The sequence below is a fragment of the Hyla sarda genome, chromosome 8 (assembly GCF_029499605.1).
Source record: "Hyla sarda isolate aHylSar1 chromosome 8, aHylSar1.hap1, whole genome shotgun sequence".
Taxonomy (NCBI): Eukaryota; Metazoa; Chordata; class Amphibia; order Anura; family Hylidae; genus Hyla; species Hyla sarda.
The window spans coordinates 45,791,032-45,817,842 of record NC_079196.1 but is presented as its reverse complement, the minus strand read 5'-3'; the positions used below and the strand labels follow the sequence as shown (position 1 = coordinate 45,817,842).

The window sequence follows — 26,811 nt, the reverse complement described above, 5'->3', positions numbered from 1 at the left end:
GCATGCTCCCTTCCAAGCCAGCTCTGACGTGCGTGTCGCAGTGAATTGACAGAGCGAGCGGGCTATCCCTCACTCCGCAAGCGCTCGCTCCCGCCGTCTAAATGCTCGGTGCTAGAGGCAGGGAGTGAGTGCTCACTCTGTCAATTCATGGCGGTGCGCGCATGCCAGAGCCGGCAGGGAGGGGTGCATGTGCTGTGGACCGCTGTGTCTTACTGCACAACGGTCCCAGCGCTGAAAGAGAGGATAGGCGTGGCAGCGGACCCCAAGCCACGCCTATCCGACTATGCCTGACCGCTGGATAAAATCATTTTATAACTTAAAAGAGAAGGAAAAGCAGGGATAAACGTATGGCTGCATTCACTTTATGGTCATCAGGAACAACATTTTAGTAGTCTGGGGGGGGGGGGGGGTTAAAAAATTATGACAGTTGCTCTTTAAAGGGGCATTCCGGCCCTAAGACATCTTATCCCCCACAATCTTGCATTCGGCACCCACCTCTTTGAGCTGCACGCCTCGGCGTGCAGCTCAAAGAGGTGGGTGCCGAATGCAAGATCAGACATCTGATGTCTTAGGGCCGGAGTACCCCTTTAAAGTAGAGTATTAGAGCATTGAGACCCCAACCATAATAATGTCTCTAGGACATATCAAAGACAGGTACAGTTTCAATATGCTAAATGTACTTCTTATATATGCAGTTTAATTTATAGTTAGTTTTGTCTATTGCTAACAAACTATAGCCCTAATTATTCTGAACAAAGTGTAAAGGTGGATGTTAGAGATGAGCGAACTTACAGTAAATTCGATTCGTCACGAACTTCTCAGCTCGGCAGTTGATGACTTATCCTGCATAAATTAGTTCAGCCTTCAGGTGCTCCGGTGGGCTGGAAAACGGTGGATACATTCCTAGGAAAGAGTCTCCAGCCCACGGGAGCACCTGAAAGCTGAACTAATTTATGCAGGATAAGTCATCAACTGCCGAGCTGAGAAGTTCATGACGAATCAAATTTATTGTAAGTTCACTCATCTCTGGTGGATGTATAAAATTGATTACAAAAAAAAGGAAAACCATAATGGTTTACAATAAACATATTGGAGAATCAGTGTCACATTGGCCCTCATTTACTATTGTAAACCTGACATGTTTTGTCAGGTTGTGCACCAGATTCTGTTGCACTGCGCCAGAATGTGTGCCAGATTATGCGCCAGAATTGAAAAACCCCTGACTAACTCTCCATTTTGCTAAGAAAGCCCGGAAAAGGGGCGTGATTGCTGGGGAAAGGGGGCGTGGTCTCCAAAAAGGGGCGTGTTCCCGACATTTTCACACAAAAACAACATATTTACCAAGGTTTCCACATAAAATGTGGTGGATTTGAGCTGAGGAAAACCCTACAGATCAGAACATGTGTAAAAAAAAAAAAAAAGGAAAATGTAGGGAAACCTTAGTAAATACCATTAAAAATAAATTGTAGGGAATTAAAACCCACAAAGAAACCTACACAACACTCTTAGTAAATCAGGGCCATTGTGTACCATAAAAACCATCCTATTAATCAATATTGATAAATTCCTAATTATTTTTATTTCTTAAAACTCGGGACACTTCATTTCCTATACAAGGCAATACTTGCACCGCTGAGTGACCGTCTCATTTTGCCCGGTTTTATAGTCTGGCCGTATTGATTCCTGGTCATTTCATCCTATATAATTCAGGGTTTATGGACCAGAACGGTGATTTACTTACTGTATCCAAAGCAAAAAGGACGACATCGCATTTAGTTCAATCACCTAATTCCCGTTATAAGTTCATAAGTATTTTTCGAGATTTTCTTTCTCACTCGTTCCCATTACATTCTCTGGAGGAGATCAGGAGATTTTTTTGCTACGTTTGTCACATCTGCACCTGGAAGATTTTTCTTCTAATAATTTTTTCACTGCAAAGGTGACCTGGTTTATACAAAAAGTATTACTATAGAAAAAGTATAACATGAAGCCCAATTACCCGCACCTCCAAGGACAGGGAGAAGAAAGGTTATTATTCAAGGGAAGGTGGGAAGGCAATATGAAGGACGAGGCGAAGGATCAGATATTTTAACAGTCTGACAAAAAATATCACTGGTCCTAGGAACAAATACTAAAACATGATGTGTGCTGTTATAGTCAATGACACCATTTACTTTGTTGCCGCATGTAGCCCAATTACTTTTCTTATCGCTTAATTTAATAAACATAGAGGCATTCACATAGGCATAAGAGCGTTCACACGGGTATGGGGTATATAGGTGGTAAATAGGTGGGTCTATAGGTGGTTAAATAGGTGGGGTCTATAGGTGGTAAATAGGTGGGGTCTATAGGTGGGGTCTATAGGTGGTAAATAGGTGGGGTCCATAGGTGGTAAATAGGTGGGGTCTATAGGTGGTAAATAGGTGGGGTCTATAGGTGGTAAATAGGTGGGTTCTATAGGTGGTAAATAGGTGGTAAATAGGTGGGGTCTATAGGTGGTAAATAGGTGCAGCCTATAGGTGGGGTCTACAGGTGGTAAATAGGTGGGATCTATAGGTGGTAAATAGGTGGGGTCTATAGGTGGGGTCTGTAGGTGGTAAATAGGTGGGGTCTATAGGTGGTAAATAGGTGGGGTCTATAGGTGGGGTCTATAGGTGGTAAATAGGTGGGGTCTATAGGTGGGGTCTATAGGTGGTAAACAGGTGGGGTCTATAGGTGGGTCTATAGGTGGTAAATAGGTTTGGTCTATAGGTGGTAAATAGGTGGGGTCTATAGGTGGTAAATAGGTGGGGTCTATAGGTGGTAAATAGGTGGGGTCTATAGGTGGTAAATAAGCCATCTCCTTCACATGGATGAGAAATTACTGACTTAAAGGGGTACTCCGGTCCCATGGCATCTTATCCCCTATCAACCTGTAAGCACTGCTGGAAGCGCTGGAGGCTCTCAGTGTTATGCCTCTCGACCACGGGGACGGAGTATCGCCCCTTCCCATAGACTTGCATCGAGGGGAAGGGGCGTCACATAACACGGGGGTGGAGTCGTGACAGCACGATACTCCGTCCCTGTGGTCGGGAGGCGCATAACACTGAGAGCCTCCAGCGCTTCCAGCAGTGCTTACAGGTGGGTGCTGCATGCTAGATTGCGGGGGTCCCCAGTGGCAGGACCCCAGTGTCAAGACATCTTGTCCTCTATCCTTTGGATAGGGGATAAGATGTCTTGGGGCAGAGCACCCCTTTAATGTGCCTCCTTACAGGGTATGCTGGGTGCCAAGGAAGAAAAACTACCCTAACATTTTGGGTAAGAGAAAGGTCCGACATGCTGGATTTCAACTGCCCAACCCTTTAGTCCTCAGAGAGATAAGACATCTGGCAGTGGTGTACCCCTTCTATTGAGAACACTTGAACATTTGACCCTGGCAACATTCCTGTGTATAAGGAGATCCGCAGAGATAACCGGACGAATGTTCCATTGCCGACAGCTATTGAAGGTGTATGGCCACCTAAAGGCTACACTAAGACATTAGTTGAGGAGACATCCATAGCAGTAATAGGGCTACATTACATTTGATTACATACCCTTATAGCTGTGGTGACCTTACTGTATCTGCATTTAATGATTTCATGTTATTAGGACTATTTTCCAGATTTTATGCTGTCTTACAATGAAGTCAATGGTGCAGCCAACTCTTCGGATACATTAAAGGTAAGTAATGATCTCCCAGGAACCTATGGGGTAGATTTATAAAAACCTGTCCAGAGGAAAAGTTGCTGAGTTGCCCATAGCAACCAATCAGATCGCTGCTTTCATTTTCCAGAGGCCTTTTAAAAAAGGAAAAAAGCGATTTCATTGATCAACTTTTCCTCTGCCCAGGTTTTGATAAATCTCCCTATATATGTTTTTTTTTTTTTTTTTTTAAGTTTGAGGTTACGTGTACAATTCCATTTACATAACCCCTATTTGACAGTAATAAAATAACTTTTTGTACTTAAAGGGGTACTCCGGCCCTAAGACATCCAAAGGATAGGGGATAAGATGTCAGATCGCGGGGGTCCCCCACAATCTAGCATGCAGCACCCACCTGTGAGAACTGCAGGAAGCGCTGGAGGCTCCATGACTTATGCCTCCCAACCATGTGGACGGAGTATTGTGATGTCACGACTTCGCCCCCTGTGTGACGTCAATCCCCGCCCCCTCAATGCAAGTCTGTGGGAGGGGGCGTGACGGCTGTCACGCCCCCTCCCATAGACTTGCATTGAGGGGGCGGGGAATGACGTCACACGGAGACGGAGTCGCGACGTCTTGAGTCAATAAAGTTGGACGATTTTTATCTGCCATCGGGTGCGTGTAACCTACTTTTTTCTGCTTGCTGGTTATTTCGTGGTTCTTTAAAAGGGTATCCCGACCATTAAAGGGGTACTCTTATGAAAACATTTTTTTTTCAATCAACTGGTGCTAGAAAGTTAAACAGATTTGTAAATAACTTCTATTAAAAAATATTAATCCTTCCAATACTTATCAACTGATGTATGCTACAGAGGAAGTTGAGTTGTTCTTTTCCGTCTGACCACAGTGCTCTCTGCTGACACCTCTGTCCATATCAGGAACTGTCCGGAGCAGGAGAGGTTTGCTATGGGGATTTGCTTGTACTCTGGACAGTTCCTGACATGGACAGAGGTGTCAGCAGAGAGCACTGTGGTCAGACAATAAAGAACAACTCAACTTCCTCTCTAGTATACAGCAGCTGATTAGTACTGGAAGGATTAAGATTTTTTTTCATAGAAGTACTTTAAAAATCTTTTTAACTTTCTAGCAGCTGTTGATTTGAGCAAAATTGTATTCCACCAGAGTACCCTTTTAATTCTCCCTCCTTCCCCCCCTGCTCTCATTATCCAACACATTTTCTGACTTCCCAAACAGAAGAACCAATGGGACTGGTCTTGGGCTTCCAATGACAAGTTGGAATACCCCTTTAAAATGACTTTTATTTATGTGGTGGATGTGCCTACTCGTTATTACAGAGTTGATGGCTTATCTCTTATCTAGATGTTTCTTAGTACGAACACCTACCCTGAAGTCCACAGCTACCTGTATGTGTCAGAGAAAGGGAAGAAGTCCTGGAAGAAACTGTTTTTTGTGCTACGACGCTCTGGACTATACTTTTCCACAAAAGGAACATCTAAGGTAAAGTGGACGCTGACAATAAAAACCTAACTCTGTCATATTTGTATTCTATATCAGCTTTGTATTCTATTAATCGTTTAACCCCTTAATGACATTGGAGGTAAATGTAGGTCCTGGTGCCGTGATACTTAAAGGGGTACTTCGATGGAAAACTTATTTTTTTTTATTAACTGGTGCCAGAAAGTTAAACAGATTTGCAAATAACTTCTATTAAAAAATATTTTGCCCTTCCTGTACTTTTTAGCAGCTGTATGCTACAGAGGAAATTCTTTTCTTTTTTTTTTTTATTTCTTTTTTGTCCACAGTGCTCTCTGCTGACACTTGATGTCAGGAACTGTCCAGAGCAGAGAAAATCCCCACAGCAAACCTATGCTGCTCTGGACAGTTCTTGATACGGGCATCAGGTAGCAGCAGAGAGCACTGTGGACAAGACAAAAGAAATAAATATAAAATAAATAAAAAACATAATTTCCTCTGTATAAAACTGCTAAAAACTGAAGATTTTTTTAATAGAAGTAATTTACAAATCTTTTTAACTTTCTGGCACCAGTTGACTTATAAAGACCTAAAAAAAAAAGTTTTCCACCGGAGTACCCCTTTAATGCAACAGGACACACATTTACATCCTGTACATGAAGTGGATGCAGGAGCAGCAGTTGCTTCATGCACAGCGGATCCTACCAGTAGCCGGGGACCTGCTATTAAAGGGGTAAATCGCTGCTCAGCGTTTGGAACAAACTGTTCCGAACGCTGGAGCCGGCGCTGGGAGCTTGTGATGTCATAGCCCCGCCCCCTCATGACATCACACCCCACCCCCTCAATGCAAGTCTATGGGAGGGGGCATGACAAATGTCACGCCCCCTCCCATAGACTTGCATTGATGGGCGGGGCATGATGTCATGAGAGGGCGGGGCTACAACATCACATACTCCCAGCGCCGGCTCCAGCGTTCGGAACAGTTTGTTCCAAATGCTGAGCAGCGGAGTACCCCTTTAAGATATCAGCAATCCTGCTGATTTCCACCTTTAAATGCTTTGGCCAATACTGATCATGACACCTAAAGCAGTTGTGGTAAATGCTGAGACTTCTCGATTTGCTAACAGCAAGATGGCGGCCTGTGCTCACTTCACCAGCTCCATGGCCGGCTCTGGTGATCTTCTATGGTCTATCTTCTGGCAGATCATACCAGTATATTACCAATATCTCTAATTAGTGCTATGCCTATGCAAAGCACTGAACAGTAAAAACTATCAAAATATTGCTGTAAATGTTGCTATGGGAACTTAAAAAATTTGAAAAAAGTAGTAAAAATGTAAGAAGTAGTAAAATAAAATTTGTTAATCACTGGTTTTGCACGATGGAGATGGGACCCGACATACCCTGCATCCCCGCCTCATCCCCTCTGCTCCGATATGCCTGTCCACCTTATGAATATTTATGGCGGACCCTTCACCCATGAGAGTGAAAGGTGGGCAGGCATATCAGAGCAGAGACAACCCTTGATGAGACAACCATTTTAAAGGGGAGTACTCCGGAGGAAAATAAATGTTTTCAAATTAACTGGTACCAGAAAGTTACACAGATTTGTAGATTACTTTTATTGAAAAATCTTAACATTTACAGTATTTATCAGCTGCTGTATGCTACAGAGGAAGTTGTGTTGTTCTTTCCAGTCTGACCACAGTGCTCTCTGCTGACACCTCTGTCCGTATCAGGAACTGTCCAGAGCAGGAGAGGTTTGCTATGGGGGTTTGCTCCTGCTCCGGACAGTTCCTGACATGGACAGAGGTGTCAGCAGAGAGCACTGTGGTCAGACTGAAAATAACTACACAACTTACTCTGGAGTATACAGAAGCTGATAAGTACTAGAAGGGCTAAGATTTTTAAATGGATCTAATTTACAAATTCATATAACTTTTTTTTGCCCCTCCTGGGTGCCCCTTTAACTTAGATACATTGGATGGTTTTCTTGAGCTTTTCATTTCAGGCCCAGGTACAGAATCTCTACTGGATGGACAATTTTAAAACTTTATTAAAGGGGTTATCCAGGAAAAAAACTTTTTTTTATATATCAACTGGCTCCAGAAAGTTAAACAGATTTGTAAATTACTTCTATTAAAAAAATCTTAATCCTTTCAGTACTTATGAGCTTCTGAAGTCAAGGTTGTTCTTTTCTGTCTAAGTCCTCTCTGATGACATGTGTCTCGGGAACCGCCCAATTTAGAAGCAAATCCCCATAGCAAACCTCTTCTAAACTGGGTGGTTCCCAGGACACGTGTCATCAGAGAGCACTTAGACAGAAAAGAACAACCTTAACTTCAGAAGCTCATAAGTACTGAAAGGATTAAGATTTTTTAATAGAAGTAATTTACAAATATGTTTAACTCTCTGGAGCCAGTTGATATATATATATATAAAAAGTTTTTTCCTGGATAACCCCTTTAAATCTTCTGTTCCAATCCCCAATTATTTTTCTTGTACTTACAACTATTTTATGTTTGAACATGGCAGTCACATGATCATCTACCAAATGTACTATTTTTTTTGTTCCAATTTCTATGTACATAGTAGTAAGTTCCAGATGCAACACGAAATAAAAGCCACATATTGATCTTTTGTTTCTTGTCTTCGCCCCGCGAGGGTACAAGTTGAGTAAAAACATGACCACAAAACTTTATAAGTAAAACTTTAACATGAATACATAATACTGCGAGGGATGTTTTGCCCTATTACCATCCAAACTTGGCAGAAAACAATGCTTATTGCTTGTTTAATAATCCATGGAGTCGGGGTTATGCAAGAGTCAGCCAGCATTGTTTCCTCTATGACGGATGGAAATTCACCCGCATTCATCGCGCGTTCAGGAAAACTCAAGTTATTTCAACTAATAATCCATTTTTTTCAGTTACGCAAACATATAGATGCATAAGTACTTTATAAATTATGTATAGAATAGCATAGCTTCCCTATGTCTGCCTGAGATTGTGAAGGGTTGGTAATCTGGGAATTCTGGAATTTGCCTATATATATATATATATATTTTTTTTTTTTTTATTTGATTTTTTTTTTTTATTTATTCATTTTTTTTTATCTACCTAATGTGCCCAGAAAATGGCCAAAATGTTTTGTTTGAAGCCCATGTGGACTGTAAATTTTAATGAGGCTAGATCTATAATCAGATATGTAACACTATCCCTATATAAATTGATTAAAATAATTGTGCAATGTACAAATGACTACGTAAGGCAGTGTTTCCCAACAAGTATACTTCCATCTGTTGCAAAACTTCAACTCCCAGCATGCCCGGACAGCCAAAGGCATGAAGGGAGTTGTAGTTTTGCAACAGCTGAAGGCACACTGATTTGGAGACATTGTCTTACGTAGTCATTTGTACATTGCACAATTATTTTAATATATTTTTTTTTTTTTTTGCAATGCCTTATTTGCCCTGTAGAGGCACTGCAGAGGAATTGTTCTCTGTATTGTCACCCGGAGCTTCAGGCTATGACTGGCCGAGGCGGGACATCGCTGTGGCCGGTGATAGGCTGAAGCTCCGTGTGACGTGCCGGGCTAACAGGAAGTAAGAAGAATACAGCCCGGGGACCGAACACCTGTACCGGAGTGTACCGGAGCACCGGGGGAGCGTAGGCTGGTAAGAGAAAGTTTGTTTTCTTTTATTTTGCAGCCCGGAACGGATACAATAAGAAAAGTGAGCACCGGACATCTCCTTTAAAACACACCTGTGCTCCTTTTCATGCATAGATGAGTGTTTTTTCACCAGGGTGCCTCCAGCTGTTGCAAAACTTAAATTCCTTGCAGAATGATATCCCTCCCACCCAGTGGTAGCTCATCTGACTAGTGATGTAATGTCCCAGGCCGCACTGCAACAGGGGAAATCCTGAGGTGACACTCATTGTGTATGCTGTTAAAAATAAACTTTGGTGCAAAAGTCACAGAAGAATTGTGAGAAAACCGTCACACACAGGTACAGACACTATATTATGAACTACACTAACTTTACAGCCCCTGTAGCATAGTCAAATAAAAAGATCCACAGGATAGGGTATAAGTGTCTGTGGAGGCTTTGACCGATGGGACCCCTCAATCTCCTCTTCGACGTTCCGGCACTCTGAGAGGAGCACATGTACAGATGCCACATGCTCCATTCATTTCTATGGGCGAGCTGGAGATTTCCGAGTTTAGCGCTCGGGTCTCTTCGGTGCTCTCAGAGAGAATGAATGGAGTGCGTGCCTTCTGTAGCAAACACACCTTTCAGAGAGTCGTGTCTAGAGGTTTTTTTGTGTCTACGTTTGGCGCTAGTTTGGCACTCATACTGAATTTTGCACCTTTTGTGCGCCTTTTGATTTAGATGCTACACTCCGCTTTGCCATCCCTTACGTTTTTTTTTGATGATGTAGTAGTCATGATTTTATCAACTGCGCGTTTTGCGAAAAGACGCAAACATAGGTGCATTAGCCTGTTTAGAGCAAAAAACCTAAACCATGTCGAAGGTGCCTTGGGAAAACTTCCATAATGTAGCTTCACATCTTCCGATAAAGGGCGCCATGCACTTTCCTTTTCTGCTCCTATATATTCCCCACGCTTGCGACATTGCATTTTCCATCCCCTTCAGCACGTTAGTGACATTTCTTTATCCATCCAACATGCTTGTTCCCTTTCATTATCCTTTCCTTCCCCCCCTTGTTCCCTTAACCCCCCTCCCCCCCTTGTAACCTTAACCCTTACCCTTGGTCCTTTTCCTTAACACCCCCTCCCAACCTTGTTCCATTTCCTTAAAACCCTAAACCCATTGTGAAATTTCCTTCCCCCACACAAAGAAAAAAATCGCAAACATTGTCCATTTCATTCATCCTACCACTCCTGCCCATGTGACATTTAAAAAAAAAAAACCTTAATCGGCAGACTTACCTGTACACGCCTGGTCCCGGTTACAGACAGCCGCCATCTTGTCTTTTTCCCGCTGGCGGGTTTCGGAAGGTTAGGTGACGTACCCCTGAGCAATGTGAGGGGCGTCACGCACCATCTAAAGCCAACCAGCCACAACCCATCAAGGTGGAGAGTTAAAACGGTGAGTAGAGCTGCAATGCACAGGGCCGGGGTGGGGGGTGTTTGTTGAAGGGAAATGACCGTAACATTGATTCCCAGTGGGAGTAGTGGGAACATTTTTTTTAGTACATTATATTAACACATCATGGTTCATAACCATGATGGGGTAATACAAAGTGCAGCATCTAAAAAATTGGCCCACTGGGACTCATAGGAAGGCCAGACCTACACACAAAATCCAGATTACAGTATCAGGACTTTGAATGCTGAAATAAGGCAGACAGCAGACGGACGGCTTTATTTTGTATTGGGCTGCAAAATACAAGCCTGACGCAGCAGTGAAGGAGGTCGGAAAACATTACCCAAACTTGTTCTATAAAATATGGATACCACAATGTTAACAAGATTTAAATATATACTCAGACTAAATTATAAAGGAAAACACTAATTACCATATCAACTATTATTCTGGTCTCTCTTTCTGAAAAATTCCTTTGTTTTAAACCTCTACGTCACCCTCTGGTAGCCCTGGGAGAGGTATCCGTAAGGTCTTCCTCAACTTCATCCTCACAATTCTCGTCAGCAAGTGAGTCAACCTCCATACTATCATGGTTAGGATTTGCAGTTGAGGTTGTCGGTGTCGGCTGTGTACATCTTGCTCCAGACTGTGCCATAACCTTTTCAACAGTAACTAATATATATATATATTCACTAAGAAGATCCTAGGTAATCTTGTGGGCACTAATTTAATGAAAGAAAAAAAATGTGAGGAACTTGCTGCGCTCTCAGGGAGAAAAGGTGGTGTGAGGGACACTTTCCCACCAGACGTGTGGTGCGGAAATTTCAACAATTTTGTTGCGCCATAGTGATAGATGTGGTGCACAATGTGCAAAAAGAATAGCGCCAAAAAGGTGTAAAATAAAGAGTAGTAGAAATTCTGCTTGATAAATGCCAGCCATTAAGCACTAGATCGTGGGGGGTCCCAGTGGCCGGACTCCCCCCGCAATCAGACACTTATCCCCTATCCTTTGGATAGGGAATAAGTTGTTTTTCGACAGATTTCCCCTTTAAACTTTAGTCCGGCCCAGGCAGTTTAACCCTCTGCATGACACAAATAGAGATTGTGGCTTGCAGAGACTGAACTGACAAGTGTCGCACCAGTCAGCGGCCCAATTTACACTCTTGCGATGCAATCTTGGGCTGTCGATCAATTACTATGGCAGCCGAAGGCCTTCTGAAGACATTTGTGCCTTTTACAGAGATTTTGCTAATGGATTCTGGCCAGACAGGCTCTAGTAGCAGACTACAGATTGAACTGACCCATGCAATGCCATAGCACTGCATTGATCAGTATAAGCAAACAAACTCTGTGTTTAAATGAAGCCTCATACTGACTCTGAGGAGGTGTTTCCTTTTGTCTAGGACCCCAGACACCTGCAGTTCTTCAGTGACTTGAGCCAGAGTAACATATATATGCTACTATCTGCAAGGAAGATGTATGGAGCACCCACAGACTATGGGTTTTGCCTAAAGGTACATTATTATGCTTTTACCATTCTTATTATGGCTCGATCTTTACAGAAGAATTGTTTTCTATGTGAAAAAAATAATCCTACCAAACCTTTGTTTGTTGTTTTCCTCTGTTGGTATCCTTTATAGCTTTTTGGTTAATTAGGTCCTGTTTATTTAACTGTGGTCCATAGGGTGTGTGTGGTAGCCCAGCACAGCTTTTCCAGTTGCTACTCAGAGAGCAGTTAGGTGGCTGACATACTAAAGGTTTGCTGAAGGCCTAAATAACTTTATTTTCATTTTATGAAAACACTGGAGTCTACAGCTGCAGAAGGTTAATTTTGCTAAACATGTCCTGCATTGCATTGCATTTCATATACAGTTGAACCGGAATCTAGTCTCATGTTGGACTTCTAGCCAGACATTAGTTCTGTCCTGACCATAGCCAGGAGCATATGCCTCTCTCAGCTTAGAGGAGATCAAGTTAGTAAGGCTAGGTACTGCTAATGTCAGGCATAACTCCTATTAATAGGCCACATTGTCACTGGTCCTGTCTTCAACAAAGTTGTTCCTAAGTCCCACTGCAATAATAGTCTGCATTTATACATTTCTTCGATGGGTTCGTAAGGATAAGTTGTCTCTTTTCCGCTTACCATTGTTTTCAATGGGATTCCGCTACTCTGTTCACACGATGGAAGTTCTGTAGCAAAACGTTTGACATGGAATTGGATTCCATTATAAGAATGAACCTGCTCATTCTTTCTGCAGAATCCGCTCAGAAAAGCCTATTAGTCAAAAGTGCTTTTATTTCTGAAGCTTATTTCTACAGTACAATTTGGCGCAAGTTGAGCGGGATGAAGGGCGGCACAGACTTGCAGAGAGATTTTTCACTGAATTTCCTCTGTGTGCATGGGTCCTAAAGATGTATTCACACTTACAGGATGTGCTGCATATTTGGTGTTGTGTTCTATCATTTAGTTACATTGATATATCTGCAGCAGATCCTGTACATGTGAATGATGTACCCTAACACAAGATTCTGTTCAAAGAGAACGTTTATTTGTGTTTTGCCTGTTTAAATAGGAGGACTTTAGTAACTTTTATTTCAACAGGTTTTGCCTGCCAGACATACATTAATGACAATGTGCTGTGGCCTTCTAGCCTAACAAGACAGGAGCAGCCAAGGAAATGAAAATGCTGTGCACCGAGAGCGAAGAGAGGAGAAGCTGCTGGCTGACAGCAATAAGATTGTATAAGGTAACTTGTTTCTATAATATACAACCGAGTTAGGCTGGGTTCACACCACGTTTTCTTAAATACGGTTCCCGTATACGGTTTGGAGGAGGGGGCGGGGCTTAATCGCGGCGCCCGCACTCAGCCGTATTCGGGAACCGTATTTAATGCAAGTCTATGAGCCGACCGGAGTGAACCGCAGCCTCCGGTCGGCTTCGTTTTCGGCCGTATGCGGTTTCCCGACCCAGGCAAAAACGTGGTCGACCACGTTTTTGCCTGCGGTCGGGAAACCGCATACGGACGAAAACGAAGCCGACCGGAGGCTGCGGTTCACTCCGGTCGGCTCATAGACTTGCATTAAATACGGTTCCCGAATACGGCTGAGTGCGGGCGCCGCGATTAAGCCCCGCCCCTCTCCTCCAAACCGTATACGGGAACCGTATTTAAGAAAACGTGGTGTGAACCCAGCCTTATACGGATATGGCAGAGCTGGGTGTGTAAATGCTGTGAAGCTCAGCTGGCATTTGGAACAATGGTGGTATTGATGTATTGATGGTGATGGTGGTGGTATTGATGGTGATGGTGGTGGTATTGATGGTGGGGGAATTAATAAGCTAAAAGTGCTAGGGCTCTGTGCACCACATTTATGATGTGTGCATTGGACAAAAAGGGGGCACAGCTTAGGGAGAAGGGTGTGGCATATAATGTGTCAAAGTGCACCAAATTTGCACCCAAAATTTGTTGCAAAATTGTGCCACAAAGTAAGCCAACTAATACATGGTTTAAAGATAGTGGGGGAGGTTAATTAAAACCTGTGCAGAGGAAAACTGACCAGTTACCCATAACAGCCAATCAGATCGCTTCTTTTATTTATTAATTTTTTTCACAAATTAAATAAGCACTCTAAGGCTATGTTTACACAGTTGATTCTGTGTGCAATGTCCGCCTAAAAAAACATGGGCGAACATTCCGCATAAATGTATGTTCTGGTGGGCGCTAGGACTGCTCGTAAATGCATTTCTGAGAGGATTCTGCAGAAAGAATAGACATAACTTATCTTTCTGCGGATGCCGGAATTAGGATTTCTGCAGTAGAAACATTTGCGGTGGAAATTCCGCAGTGTGCACAGTGCAGCAGAATCTCATTGAAATCAATGGGAATTTGCTGCAGAATTTCTGAGAGGAATATTCCGGTGGAATTCTGCTCGGAATATTCCGGTGGAATTCTGCTCGGAAATTCCGCCGTGTGAACATACCCTAATTGGTTGCTATGGGCAACTGCTCCACTGTTTCCTTTGCACATGTTTTGATAAATCTCCCGAAGTATTTGTAGTAAAGGTACTTCTGTTCATTGGTGATAAATTGTACGAATCACCAATGAACAGAAGCATCAAATCCATTGGCATCATAGAACTCAATATCTGGACCACAGATGTGTGATATTCTAATGATATGTTAGCCACATTGTGCAGGAGGTCTCTCAACACTTTCTACTAATTTTTACTATGCCTTTATACAAATCTGCCATGAACACGGCCCAGTAGGCTATATTTGATCTGATTACATGTGTTACTTTGTTTTCACTAATGAATTCTACACCACCTTCTTGTTGGTGTCCATCTACTAACACTAATAAAAATGTATTACTAAATTCTATCTTGGACTTTGTGCTGTGGTTTCTCTCCTCTGTGTATAGTGTCCACCCTGCCCTACCACAAACAGCACAATGCAGCCCCATTACTTGTGTTATCAATGGATACCATGATGTCTTTGCAGCAGCATTACATGGTGTACAGTATGACCCTTAGCAGTGGTAGATAGTCTCTGATTTCAGCTTGGGATGACTGTACACCACCCCATTAGGCTTCATTGACTCTCTGGCGTCATATCCCTGTCATCTCCGAACTGCACAAATTAGGCTTTGACATTGTCTCATTAACTTGATAAGTGGTAGTCTCAACCATGAGCAAAGCTAGAAGTGGCTGATTATCTCAGGTGTAAGAACTCACGTCCGCGGCACTCGTCTTGAATCCAAACTTTATTGACAGCTACGACAGATCACATGCAACAATTGTTTCGCTCACAGAGCTTCTTCACAGCCTACAGCCTGAAGTAGGCTGTGAAGAAGCTCTGTGAGCGAAACAATTGTTGCCTGTGATCTGTCATAGCTGTCAATAAAGTTTGGATTCAAGACGAGTGCCGCGGACGTGTGTTCTTACACCTGAGATACTCACTTCTGCTGTTGCTGGTACGCCAGAGCACCGTCCGGATCCTGTCCGACGTTCCTCCGTGTACCTGCCAAGCCCCATTACAGACGATACATAAGCAAGGTAGTGCCATTGTTACTTCTTTCTTCGCAACTGTATCTAGAAGGGGCTGACCCTGAGTTGGTAGTGCCAATGGATGGCGGGGGGAGCAAATGGCCATTGGCAAGTATATTAAAGTGCAGGACTAAGGCAGCAAATCAATCGAAGGATGCATTTACACCATGTTTTTGTCCCCATTTCCACTTTAGTACATTTTATTTGGCTGTAGGAAAAAACAAAGTCAACCATGCTACTGTTACTAAACTTTCGGAAAGTATTCAGTTTGCAGCTCAACTTAACTCTTTTGTCATAGTAAACCAGTGAATCTGCTGGCTTACTGTAACATTTAGCTGTTGCAAAACGTCAACTCCCAAACACTACAAAAATATAGAAACTCAAAAATGACCTACAACTCACATGTTGGCCTATGTGTTACCATGGTAACAGACTACAAGCAAAAACCGTGTAGTCTGACTCTTCAGCTGTTTCAAAGCTACAACTACCAGCACGGGCATGCTGGGAGTTGTAGTTTTGAAACAGCTAAAGGCCCGCTGGTTGGAGAACACTGGTCTATACTGTTACATAGGGGATTAAATGGTTAGAAAATTCAGATTTGACAAACCCTTCCTGCATAAGTCTTGAACCTGTTGTCCTGTGAAATTTCAGCTCAGGCTCTTTTGTTATCGTGACCTCATCTGTGGGATTGATGGTCACTGGAATAGTTATTCACCTCCTGACATAGTTGTACTTGGCACAGTGCTGCCTCCTCTGGAATTCCATTTGTCAGACCCCACAGTCAGCTCAATGACATTCCTTTAATTTTTAACTGAAGGACATGAGATAGACTGTATACAGGAGGGTGTTGTGTCAGATACGTGTCAGAGACTTTCCCAAACGCAGTCATAAATGATAGGAATAACATATACCTGTCATTATGGTTTACCAGCTTAATATTCACCTTTATGTCACAGGACACTTTTAACCTGTGGTGGCACAGTACAGGAGTTGCACCCCTGTATCATTGCTGCCCTGTCAGGTGGACTCTATTTCAGTGACCCCTGGGCTCCCCCTATCTATGTTCCATAAACAGTACTAAATGCCTATGCTATCTAATATAATGTGTATATATTGTTATGAGCCTTTAAATACTGTTGTCGTGTGTTGTAACCAAGGAAGGTACCAGTGACCATGTGACCTATAGAGTGGCCTATGGGACCTCTCCAGAATCTCCCCCATATAAACCCTGGGAGGAGCTAGTTCCCTCCCTTGAGTTCCTAGTGCAATAAAGTCAAGTCCTGAGAGTGTCTGGTGTCATCCTACGCAGCCACGATTCTACTAATCCAGTGTCCCATAGGTGAAAGTCAAAACCTGGTAACCTACATATGGGATGAAGTCTGTCTAGTCAGTCCTAGTCAAGTCAGTCAGATCGGTCTGTATAAAGTCAGCGTGGGCCTGCAGCAAATTGTCCAAATCCACTACAAGTCCCAACGAGCCGTAAAGTCTCTGAAGTCACTGGTCACATCCTTGGGCCTAACTGAGCTGTCAAGACTATTCCACCTGTCTATCTCAATAAAGCTATCGTTGTTCCGTAACTTGACATCGGAGTCACTATTTGCCCTGTGCCTAGCCCAGTATCCAGCGGCCTACCTTCGGGTGGTGCAGAGGTTAAACCACACCCTGAAATCACAAATACAAGGGGTTAATGCCATATGCCCCTAGGGTAATAATATCTACCCTCACCACAATCCCCTTTCCCCCTTCCCGGGGTGATTTAGGCCATTTCCGCTGTACCTTCCAAAAGCTGTAGCTTATTTATGCTTCTGGTAACAAACCCTTATGAGGACATATTTGTTGATATTCAATACTGAATAATTCGAGATTTTTTAAATATTATGTTCCATCCTTCAGGGCAGGGTCACACGGGGCACATCCACAGCTTATTTTACGTTGCTGACGCGCCAACAGCAGTCACACAGGGACTGCAGAGCTAACTCCTGGCTGGGACTGGGTAGCTTTGTGTGTCTGCTTGTGGTAGCGGATTTCCAACTGTAGAAATCTTCCTGTGTGTATGCCTTCAGCGCATCCACAGCGTGAAATACGTTGCAGATGTGCCCCGTGTGACCCCGCCATAACCGTGATTTCCACAATGCTCCAACATCTCCATGCAGTTTCATTGTGTTGAGTGTGTGTGGGTATATATATATATATATTTCTATATACAAATACACATGTGCCTTCTTTGTTTTACTCTGTTGGCCTTGGTTACGACCACTTAGACGGGCAGGCATGCTCAGTTTAATTGAATGTTGCTCGTTAGTCTCTACTGTGTATACAAGCAAGGTGGGTTGTGGTAAAGTTTGTGCTCTGTTGCCTGGTAACTGCAGGGTCACAGTTCAGAGAGGAAAGCAGGAAGTAATCCAGGTGGGATAAAAACATGACAGAGTTGGAGATCATTTTACCTGAAAAAATAAATAAAAAATAAAAACAGCACATTCGTCTTCCTTTACAAATATGTATGCTGATTTTACCAATTTTGTTACCAACTTAGCTTCATGGGGAAAACTCCTTTAACCCCTAGGGTACATGCTTCCTACATGTACGGTGCTGCCGCTTGGGCCTTGGTACACAGCGACCTACATACACAGGGTTCAGTGAGTGAGTCTATGAAGCAATCACAGCGACCTACATACACAGGGTTCAGTGAGTGAGTCTATGAAGCAATTGCAGGAGCTATATTAGCTTCTTAGACGATGAGTGACGGCTGCTACCAGCAGCTGGCACTCACAGTCAATGACTGACATCAGGGATCACCGTGATGTTGGTCATTGACCACTTAAATGTGATCATTGACCTCCAAAACTGAGCAACAGTAAGTGTAACAGATATACATTAATGCATCCCCCGCTTATAGCTAATGAAAATGGCCTAAGCTGGACATTTGAAGTCCAGCATATGGGATCAAGAGCTCTTTCCTAGTAATAATGTATGTATGTTCGTTTTCAGCAAGGTCATCAGATCTACCAAAACTACCTCCGACCTCAGCAGAAAAATGATCTGAATGGACTCAATCTGTCAGCAATGGTATGTGTATAATACAGCGCAGAACTGCAACATAATGCTAACATCATGTGATTATTGAATGCTGACTATTATATTTTTAAAGTATCACTGTCACTTTAAAAAACTGACATGTCCAAGAACAGTGTTTCCTAACCAGGTTGCCTCCAGCTGTTGCAAAACTACAACTCCCAGAATGCTGTTTGTGTTTGCTGGGAGTTGTAGTTTTGAAACAGCTGGTTGGAGACTCTGTCCTAGAGCAGTGTTTCCCAACCCAGTCCTCAAGGCACACCAACATTCTGGGTTTTTTCAGTTACTCCATTGAAATAGAACAGGGGAAAATTAAAATCCTGGACTGTTGGTGTGCCTTGAGGACTGGGTTGGGAAACACTGTCCTAGAGACATGTCAAAAGATTTGATCCGCCAGGGTTCCTGTTGCAAAACTACAACTCCAAGCATGCCTAGACAGCCAAAGACCTGGGGGTTAGCAGCAAAGCTGTATATATTGCAGTGTCCACTCACTACATTTGCGGTCCCGGGTTCTCTGCACCCAGCCCAGTCACTCAGTGTTCTATACAGGAGCAGGGACTCCTGTCTTTGAAAGAAGTCCCTGTTCTTGTACATACTTTGCATGGTCGAGCACAGTGACATTGGGGCACCTCAGAATCTCCGGAGCTGAATCCAAAACAAGTCAGATTTGCTGAGATGGACCAAAAACAAATCTCTTTATTTTTAGATCAGAGGGTATCCCAGAGATTAGATCCACACCATCATAATGTAGCAATGTGCCATATCATTAACTAGTGCCAGAAAGTTAAGCAGATTTGTTAATTACTTCTATTAAAAAATCTGAATCCTTCCAGTACTTATTAGCAGCTGAATACTACAGAAGAAATTATTTTCTATTTGGAACAGAGAGCTCTCTGCTGACATCACAACCACAGTGCTCTCTTCTGACATCTCTGTCCATTTTAAGAACTGTCCAGAGCAGGAGAAAATCCCCATAGAAAACATATGCTGCTCTGAACAGTTCCTAAAATGTACAGAGATGTCAGCAGAGAGCACTGTGCTCGTGATATCAGCAGAGAGCTCTGTGCTCCAAAAAGAAAATAATTTCCTCTGTAGTATTCAGCAGCTAAGTAGTACTGGAAGGATTAAGATTTTTTAATAGAAGGAATTTACAAATCTGTTTAACTTTCTGGCACCAGTTGATTTAAAAATAAAATAAATTTAAAAAAAGTTTTCCACGGGAGTACCCCTTTAAGATGGAAATACCCTATATCTTTTAAGGTGTACAGAGTCCCTTACATCAGTGGTCTTAAAGGGGTACTCCCGTGGAAAACTTATTTTTTTAAATCAACTGGTGTCAGAAAGTTAAACAGATTTGTAAATCACTTCTATTAAAAAATCTTAATCCTTCCAGTACTTTTTAGGGGCTGTATACTAAAGAGAAATCCAAAAAAAGAAATGCATTTCCTCTGATGTCCTGACCATAGTGCTCTCTGCTGACCTCTGCTGTCCATTTTAGGAACTGTCTAGAGCCGCATATGTTTGCTATGGGGATTTTTCTTCTGCCCTGGACAGTTCCTAAAATGGACAGCAGAGGTCAGCAGAGAGCACTGTGGTCCCGACATCAGAGGAAATGCATTTCTTTTTTTGGAATTCTCTTTAGTATACAGCCCCTAAAAAGTACTGGAAGGATTAAGATTTTTTTAATGGAAGTGATTTACAAATCTGTTTAACTTTCCGGCACCAGTTGATTTTAAAAAAATCAAAGTTTTCCACGGGAGTACCCCTTTAAACCTGTAGACCTCAAGATAATGCAAAACTACAACTCCCAGCATGCCCGGACAGCCAACGGCTGTCCGGGCATGCTGGGAGTTGTAGTTTTGCAACCTCTGGAGGTTCACAGTTTGGACACCACTATAGTCCCATAAACCCTCTGTGGTATGATGCCTCCATACCTCCAAAAATGAATGCTTTTGAGGAATGTTCCTCCTATATTCTACATTTTTTTTTCTCATGGAAAATTATGAAAAATGCCAAAAACGCCATTTACATCTGTGTAGAATTGGAGAAATATGGAGCTATAGGTTCGGTGGTGGTGATAGAATCATGGTATGATGTTACATGCTGGTGTAATTCCGAGTATGCCTGTAATTGTCCGATTTACTCTATTGTGGTCCTGAAATACTAAGTTATTCAGATTGAAGGACATCCCTAACATATATGTCTGTATTTGTAGAGAAGCATATCAGAAAACTCACTTGTGGCCGTGGACTTCTCAGGCCATAAAACCAGAGTCATTGAAAATCCCACAGAAGCGTTGTCTATTGCTTTACAAGAAGGACTGTTATGGAGGGTATGTATAGTATTTACACTGCATACTGACTATCTACATATATTATTATTGGCTACTTAATATAAAATTCACCATCAACATCATCATCATATTTATTTTTTTAAATCATTCTCAAGGTTTACTCTTTAAAGGAGTATTCCGGTGGATCAACTGGCTCCAGGAACTTAAACAGATTTGAAAATGACTTCCATTTAATAATCTTAATCCTTCCAGTACTTGGCAGCTGTTGTGTAGTTGTGTAGTTCTTTTCGGTCTGCCCACAGTGCTCTCTGCTGACACCTCTGTCCATGTCAGGAACTGTCCAGAACAGGATAGATTTACTATGGGGATCTGCTCATGCTCTGGGCAGTTCCTGACATGGACAGAGGTGTCATCAGAAAGCACTGTGGTCAGACTGGAAAAAACTACACAACTTCCTCTGTAGTATACAGCGGCTGATAAGTACTCGAAGGATTAAGATTTTTTAATATAAGGAATTTACAAATCTTTCTAACTTTCTGTAGCCAGTTGATATGAATTTTTTTCCCCTACCAAAAAAAGCAATATGAATTGGGTATCTCCATAATCGGACTGACCCACAGAATAAAAATAACATAATTTTTTACCATGCAGTGAATGCCATAAACAAAACATTTAAAAAAATCAGAAATTTCCCAATTTTTCACAATATTTTGAGTTTTTCACAAAAATGCTGCTTGAATCAGAAAAGATTTACCACTAATATAAAGTACAATATGTCACAAAAAACTATCTCTGAATTACATTGCTAAGTAAAAGCATGTCAGAGGCAATACCACTTAAAGAGACACATGCCAGATTACAAAAATTGAACCCGGTAAGGGGTTAAGCATTGTATATTAAAAATACAGTGACCCCCCAACCTACGATGCCCTCGACATATGATCAAATCGACATACGATGGCCTCTCAGAGGCCATCGCATGTCGATGTCAGCATCGACATACGATGCTTTTTTATGTCGGGGCCATCGCATTAAGTGCTTTCCGGCAGCGCAAAATGCTTAAGCTGCTGCCGGATAGCAGCTTAATGTTCCCCATGTGGTGCGGTAAGTATTACTTACCCCTCCACGATGCTCCGGGGTGCCCTCCGGGTCCAGCGCTGGTCTTCCGGTGTCTTCTCGGCCCTCTCCGATGACGTCAATACGCTGCTGCGCACGTCATCCAATAGGAATGGCGTACGCAGCGGCGTAATGACATCGCTACACAGGCCCAGTAAGGCCTTGCGGAAGACAGCAGAGGACCGGAGAAGACGGCAGAGGACCGGAGAAGACCAGGAGAGCCCAGCAGAGGACCGGAAAAGACCAGGAGAGCCCAGCGGAGGCCCGGGGTCACCATCGGGAGTGGCGGGGACACCATCGCGAGCGGCGGGGACAGGTGAGTACAGCTTCCTATACTTTACATTGTACGAATCCCTCAACATACGATGGATTCGACAAACGATGGCTCGTTTGGAATGAATTACCATCATATGTTGAGGGACCACTGTATACCTATAATGTCATTATCTACGTTGTATAAAAAATAGTTTTGCAAATGACAGTGCCCATTTAAGAGAATGGGTCTGAACTGCAAACCAGGGAATATCCCATAGATAAGGGGGATAAAATGCATGCAATCCTTCAAAAATAGTGACAATTTGGCAACATGGCGCACATGGATTCATACATTTAGCAACCTTTGCAATTAATACTTTAACCCAAACTCTTTAAATTACATAGGGAAAGATTTACCCATAGCAACCAATCAGATTTCTTCTGACATTTTTTTAAAAGGCCTGTGAGAAATGAAAAAAGGAATCTGATTGGTTGCCATGGGTAACTGCACCGCTCTTGCACTACACAGGTTTTGATAAATCTCCCCCATCATATTTTTATTTTAAATTTTAATGTCCTATTTTATACAGAGAAAAAGCTGTGGACGGATCAGTACCCATGGTGGTAGCCCTACAAGTTCCCAAAATGCAAAGCTGAACATAGGTAAGTACAGATGTAACCAGCTTCATCTTGATCCCTGGAGATTTTAGATATTGTACTAAGATAAGTTGTAGAGATAAGCGAATTTTAGAAAAATTTGATTTGGCCGATTTGCCGAATTTTTACAAAAAAAATAGTTTTGATCCAAATAAATTCTCAGCAAATTTTTATTTGTAAAGTATTTTAATAATGTGTTTAATAAAGTGTGTTTCACTTTTTTTTCTCTATTTAGATTTTTTAGCTAGTACTATAGTACTACATGGAACAGACTGTTCTATGATGGGAGTAGTAGTACCTGTGCTAATCAACAGATCGCCCCGGGTGTCACTCCTGACACCCGTTGCAATCGTCCTGTATAATGTATAGATGCGGGTGGCTTTCTCGCATCTAGATTGGTTGATCGCATGAGGTGTCAGGAGTGGCACCTGCTGCGATCTGTCCTTAACTGCAGGTACTACTGCTTCCAACATGAAGCACACTCTGCTCCATGCTGGGAGCTGTAGTACCTGCATTAATAGACAGATTGCAGAGAGTGTCACTCCTGACACCCGCTGTGATCCTCCTGTATAATGTATAGATGTGGGCATGCGGGCGGGTGGCCGCTCTTCTTTGGTCCCCTGCACTGATGTATATATATACACCTATTCATATTTCCCACAGAGAGTTGTGATTGGCTGGAACCATCTGGCCATAGAAGAGCGGCCTGCCTCATCTATGCATTATACAGGAGGATCGCAACGGGTGTCTGAAGTGACATAGGTGATGTGTCAATTAGTACAGGTACTACTACTCCCATCATGGAACAGTGGGTTCCATGCTGGGAGTAGTAGTACCACCTAAAAAATGTTTTTTTAAAAAGTGAAAAAACACACACACACTACATTTTTATTATTGTTGGCTACATTTTTTGTGCCCTTCCTGCCCACATAAATTGATCCCTGTTTTAAAAGTAATTAAAATTTATTTTAATAAATATACATTTCGTTAAATACAATTTTTTCCATCACTACTGTATCTTTTTTAATATATTTTTTTAATTGTACCCTACAACATTTCATTAAAAAAGTATCTCCATCACTTTTTTGGATCGCTAAAATTCATATTTTCTCTCTTATTGCCACCTGACCGGACCATTCTATTAACAGATGCAAACTGATGCAAAGGTATGCCATTTAGTGGCATCCATTTGCATCAGTTTTTCATCCGTTAGGATCAGCCGTTTGCAAACTCCCACAGCCGGGACTACTACTACTACTACCATCATGGAACAGACTTCTTTCCATGATGGGGTAGTAGTACAGGGGATAACGGATTGATCGCATCGGGTCTCACTTGACCCGATGCGATCAACAGTTACAAAGCAGGGGAGCTGGCGGCATGCTCCGCTCCCCAGCAAGGTATGTACTACTGTATAAACTTTCATTTTTAACTCCCCCGCCAGGAGCCCCGAATGGCCGGCACCGAGGAGCCATTCAGGGCTCCCTACGGGGTTTTTAAACTACTACTTTGTCCCCCAAATGTATGCCCTCATGCATGTTTCTAATAATTCATTGGTCCCAGTGTGTTTCTAATAATTCATTGGCCCCAGTGTGATTAAAATAATTTATTGGCCCCAGTGTGCTTATAATAATGCATTGGCCCCAGTGAGCTTATAATAATTAATTGGCCCCAGTGTGCTTATAATAATGCATTGGCCCCAATGTGCTTATTCCCCCTCCCACTGCCTGCTTCTCTTCTTCTTGGAGGAGGGCAGCAGTGGGACATGTCGGGAACCGGTGGCGGTGAATGAATGAAGCTGACATGTCCCGCATGTAGGCTTCATTCATTCATTGATTCGCCGTCGCCATGTCCCCGCTGCTGCCCTGCTCCTAGCACAATCAGCGCACCACTGGGACATGTCCATTCTCTGCTGCTCATGACCGTCAGGTACAGAGATTAGCAGCAGAGAATAGATATGTCCCGGCTACAGAAGAAAAGTCTGTTCCATGATGGGAGTAGTAATAGTCCCGGCTGTGGGATTCTGCTAGGGCTGATACTAACGGATGAAAACTGATGCGAATGGATGCCAGTAAATGGCATCCCTTTGCATCAGTTTGCATCCGTTATTAGAATGGTCCCTTTTGGAGGCAATAACGGAGAAAATATGAACTTTAGCAATCCAAAAAAGTGATGGAGATATCTTTTTTAGTAAAATGTTGTAGTGTACCATTAAAAAAATATTTACAATACAGTAGTACAGATACAGTAGTGATGGAAAAAATTGTATGTAACAAAATGTATCTTTATTATAATGAAATTTTAATTAATTTTTAAACAGGTATCAATTTATGTGGGCAGGCAGGGCGCTAAAAATGTAACCAACAATAAGAAAAATGTGGACAGGAAACAAAGTAAGAATAGAGGTTGGCACTACAAGTGTAGAGAAAGAAATGATAGCCGTCCACTCACCAGTATGTTCCTTCTTTAAGCCTTTATTGCATCGGCATAATACTCACATAAACGGCGGGGGGGGGGGGGGGTGGGGGGGGGGGGCGGGTTACAGAGGCGACAAGCTCCGTTTTGCACACTCAGGTACTTTGTCCGGCCATGGTCGGCACAACTGACTCAAGCAGGGGTAATGTGGATAGGAGCTACAGGTGCGTGCTCTCGAAAATACTGTAATACACTAGGAGTGGGGCTCAATCTTAGGAACAAGCAATGATGTCCAAATGGTACCAAGGAAAAGGAAAAGATGGTACTTCACAATGTAGATACAAAAATGCAGATTTATTCACTCATATGAGTCGGCTGGTTACATAGGTACAGGGAGGGAGCAGATAGGAACAACGTCTGTTTCACGGCAAGCTGCCACTTCTACTGGTTCATGTAAGTTCACTGCAGGACACACCTCTTAAAGCTGTAGGTCACATAGAGGTGGGGGTTAATTAACCCTGAAGGGTGCAACTCGTGGAAGCTCCAGTTGCAACTTAACCAAAAGTATAAGGTAACACACAAAAAGTGGAGAAGAAAATACAACGTCCAGAAAAACTAAAAATATACAAATAGAGAGCATCACATTACATATATCATGTATATCACGTACAGTGCAGGTACAGATGGTGAATATAGATAGCGAGTCTTTAACTTGTCAATCATTAAACGCACTTATGTCACTTCTTTCGTTCAGTCTCAAGCGACCAAGCGCCTGGGTTCTAATAATTAGAAAGGTTTCTTGTTTCAATAAAGCTGCATTCACTTCACCACCGTCCGGCTGTGTGTGAATTCGGATCAACCCCATGAATCTCATTTGAGAGGTATCGCTGGCAGGGCATTCCCCATATGATGAATTAGATGCGGGGATCCCATGCCAGTGGTCACAGATCTCCCATGCTCAAAAACCTACATAAAGGCGTCTAATTGTCTTCCCAATATAGAATAGACCACAGCTACATTGTACGACGCATAATAATTTGTTTGACTGACCACTGCTCCGCTCCTAATTTAACTGATTTGCCTGTCAGCATCTGTTCACACCACTTGCAACTACCGCAGCGGTAGTAACCACACAAATTGGAACTATTTAACCAGCGTTTTTCCGTCTCTTCAGTAAAACCTAACCATCCCTTTACTAGAACATCTCTCAAGCTACAAGTATTTTTTTAAAGTCACAATTGGTTTCTTTTTGCAAATATCCCAAAGGATTTAATCTTGGGCCAAAATATACCAGTTCTTAAATATAGCGTTTCTCACTATATTTTCCATTGGACTAAAGGTAAAAGAAAAGACAAAACGTCTATCTTTATCTTTATTGGAGGAACCTTGCCCTCCCTGTTTTTCTTTCCCCTTTCTTTTTCTCAGAAGACTTTCACGATTCAAAGAATAGGCTTTTAGATAAGATTGCTGGATTAGTTCCTCCGGGTATTCCCGTTCCCGTAATCTATCCATTAGCTGGGTTGCCTGCAAATCAAAAGATGTCAGGTTATATAGTTGACTACGCAACCTGACAAATTGACCATAAGGGAGTGATTGCTTCACATACTGGGGATGATAACTTTGGAAGCTTAATAAGGAGTTAACTGCGGTATGTTTTTGGTATCCTCTAAACTCTAAGGTCCCTGAACTAGCA

At 42.6% G+C, this 26,811-nt stretch overlaps 1 protein-coding gene across 2 annotated transcripts in view; it reads left to right on the top strand.

Annotated features, from left to right (window-relative positions):
• Window positions 1–26,811, top strand: part of GRB14 (growth factor receptor bound protein 14) — a 77,993-nt gene that overhangs the window by 33,999 nt on the left and 17,183 nt on the right. The window contains exons 4-10 of one of the 2 annotated variants that reach the window (XM_056534072.1): window positions 3,631–3,702; window positions 5,044–5,181; window positions 11,671–11,781; window positions 12,919–13,014; window positions 18,299–18,376; window positions 20,598–20,714; window positions 22,637–22,709. In XM_056534072.1, the coding sequence (XP_056390047.1) occupies window positions 3,631–3,702; window positions 5,044–5,181; window positions 11,671–11,781; window positions 12,919–13,014; window positions 18,299–18,376; window positions 20,598–20,714; window positions 22,637–22,709 (685 nt within the window). The remainder of the gene's footprint in view (window positions 1–3,630; window positions 3,703–5,043; window positions 5,182–11,670; window positions 11,782–12,918; window positions 13,015–18,298; window positions 18,377–20,597; window positions 20,715–22,636; window positions 22,710–26,811) is intronic. The other variant, XM_056534073.1, reaches the window with a different exon arrangement.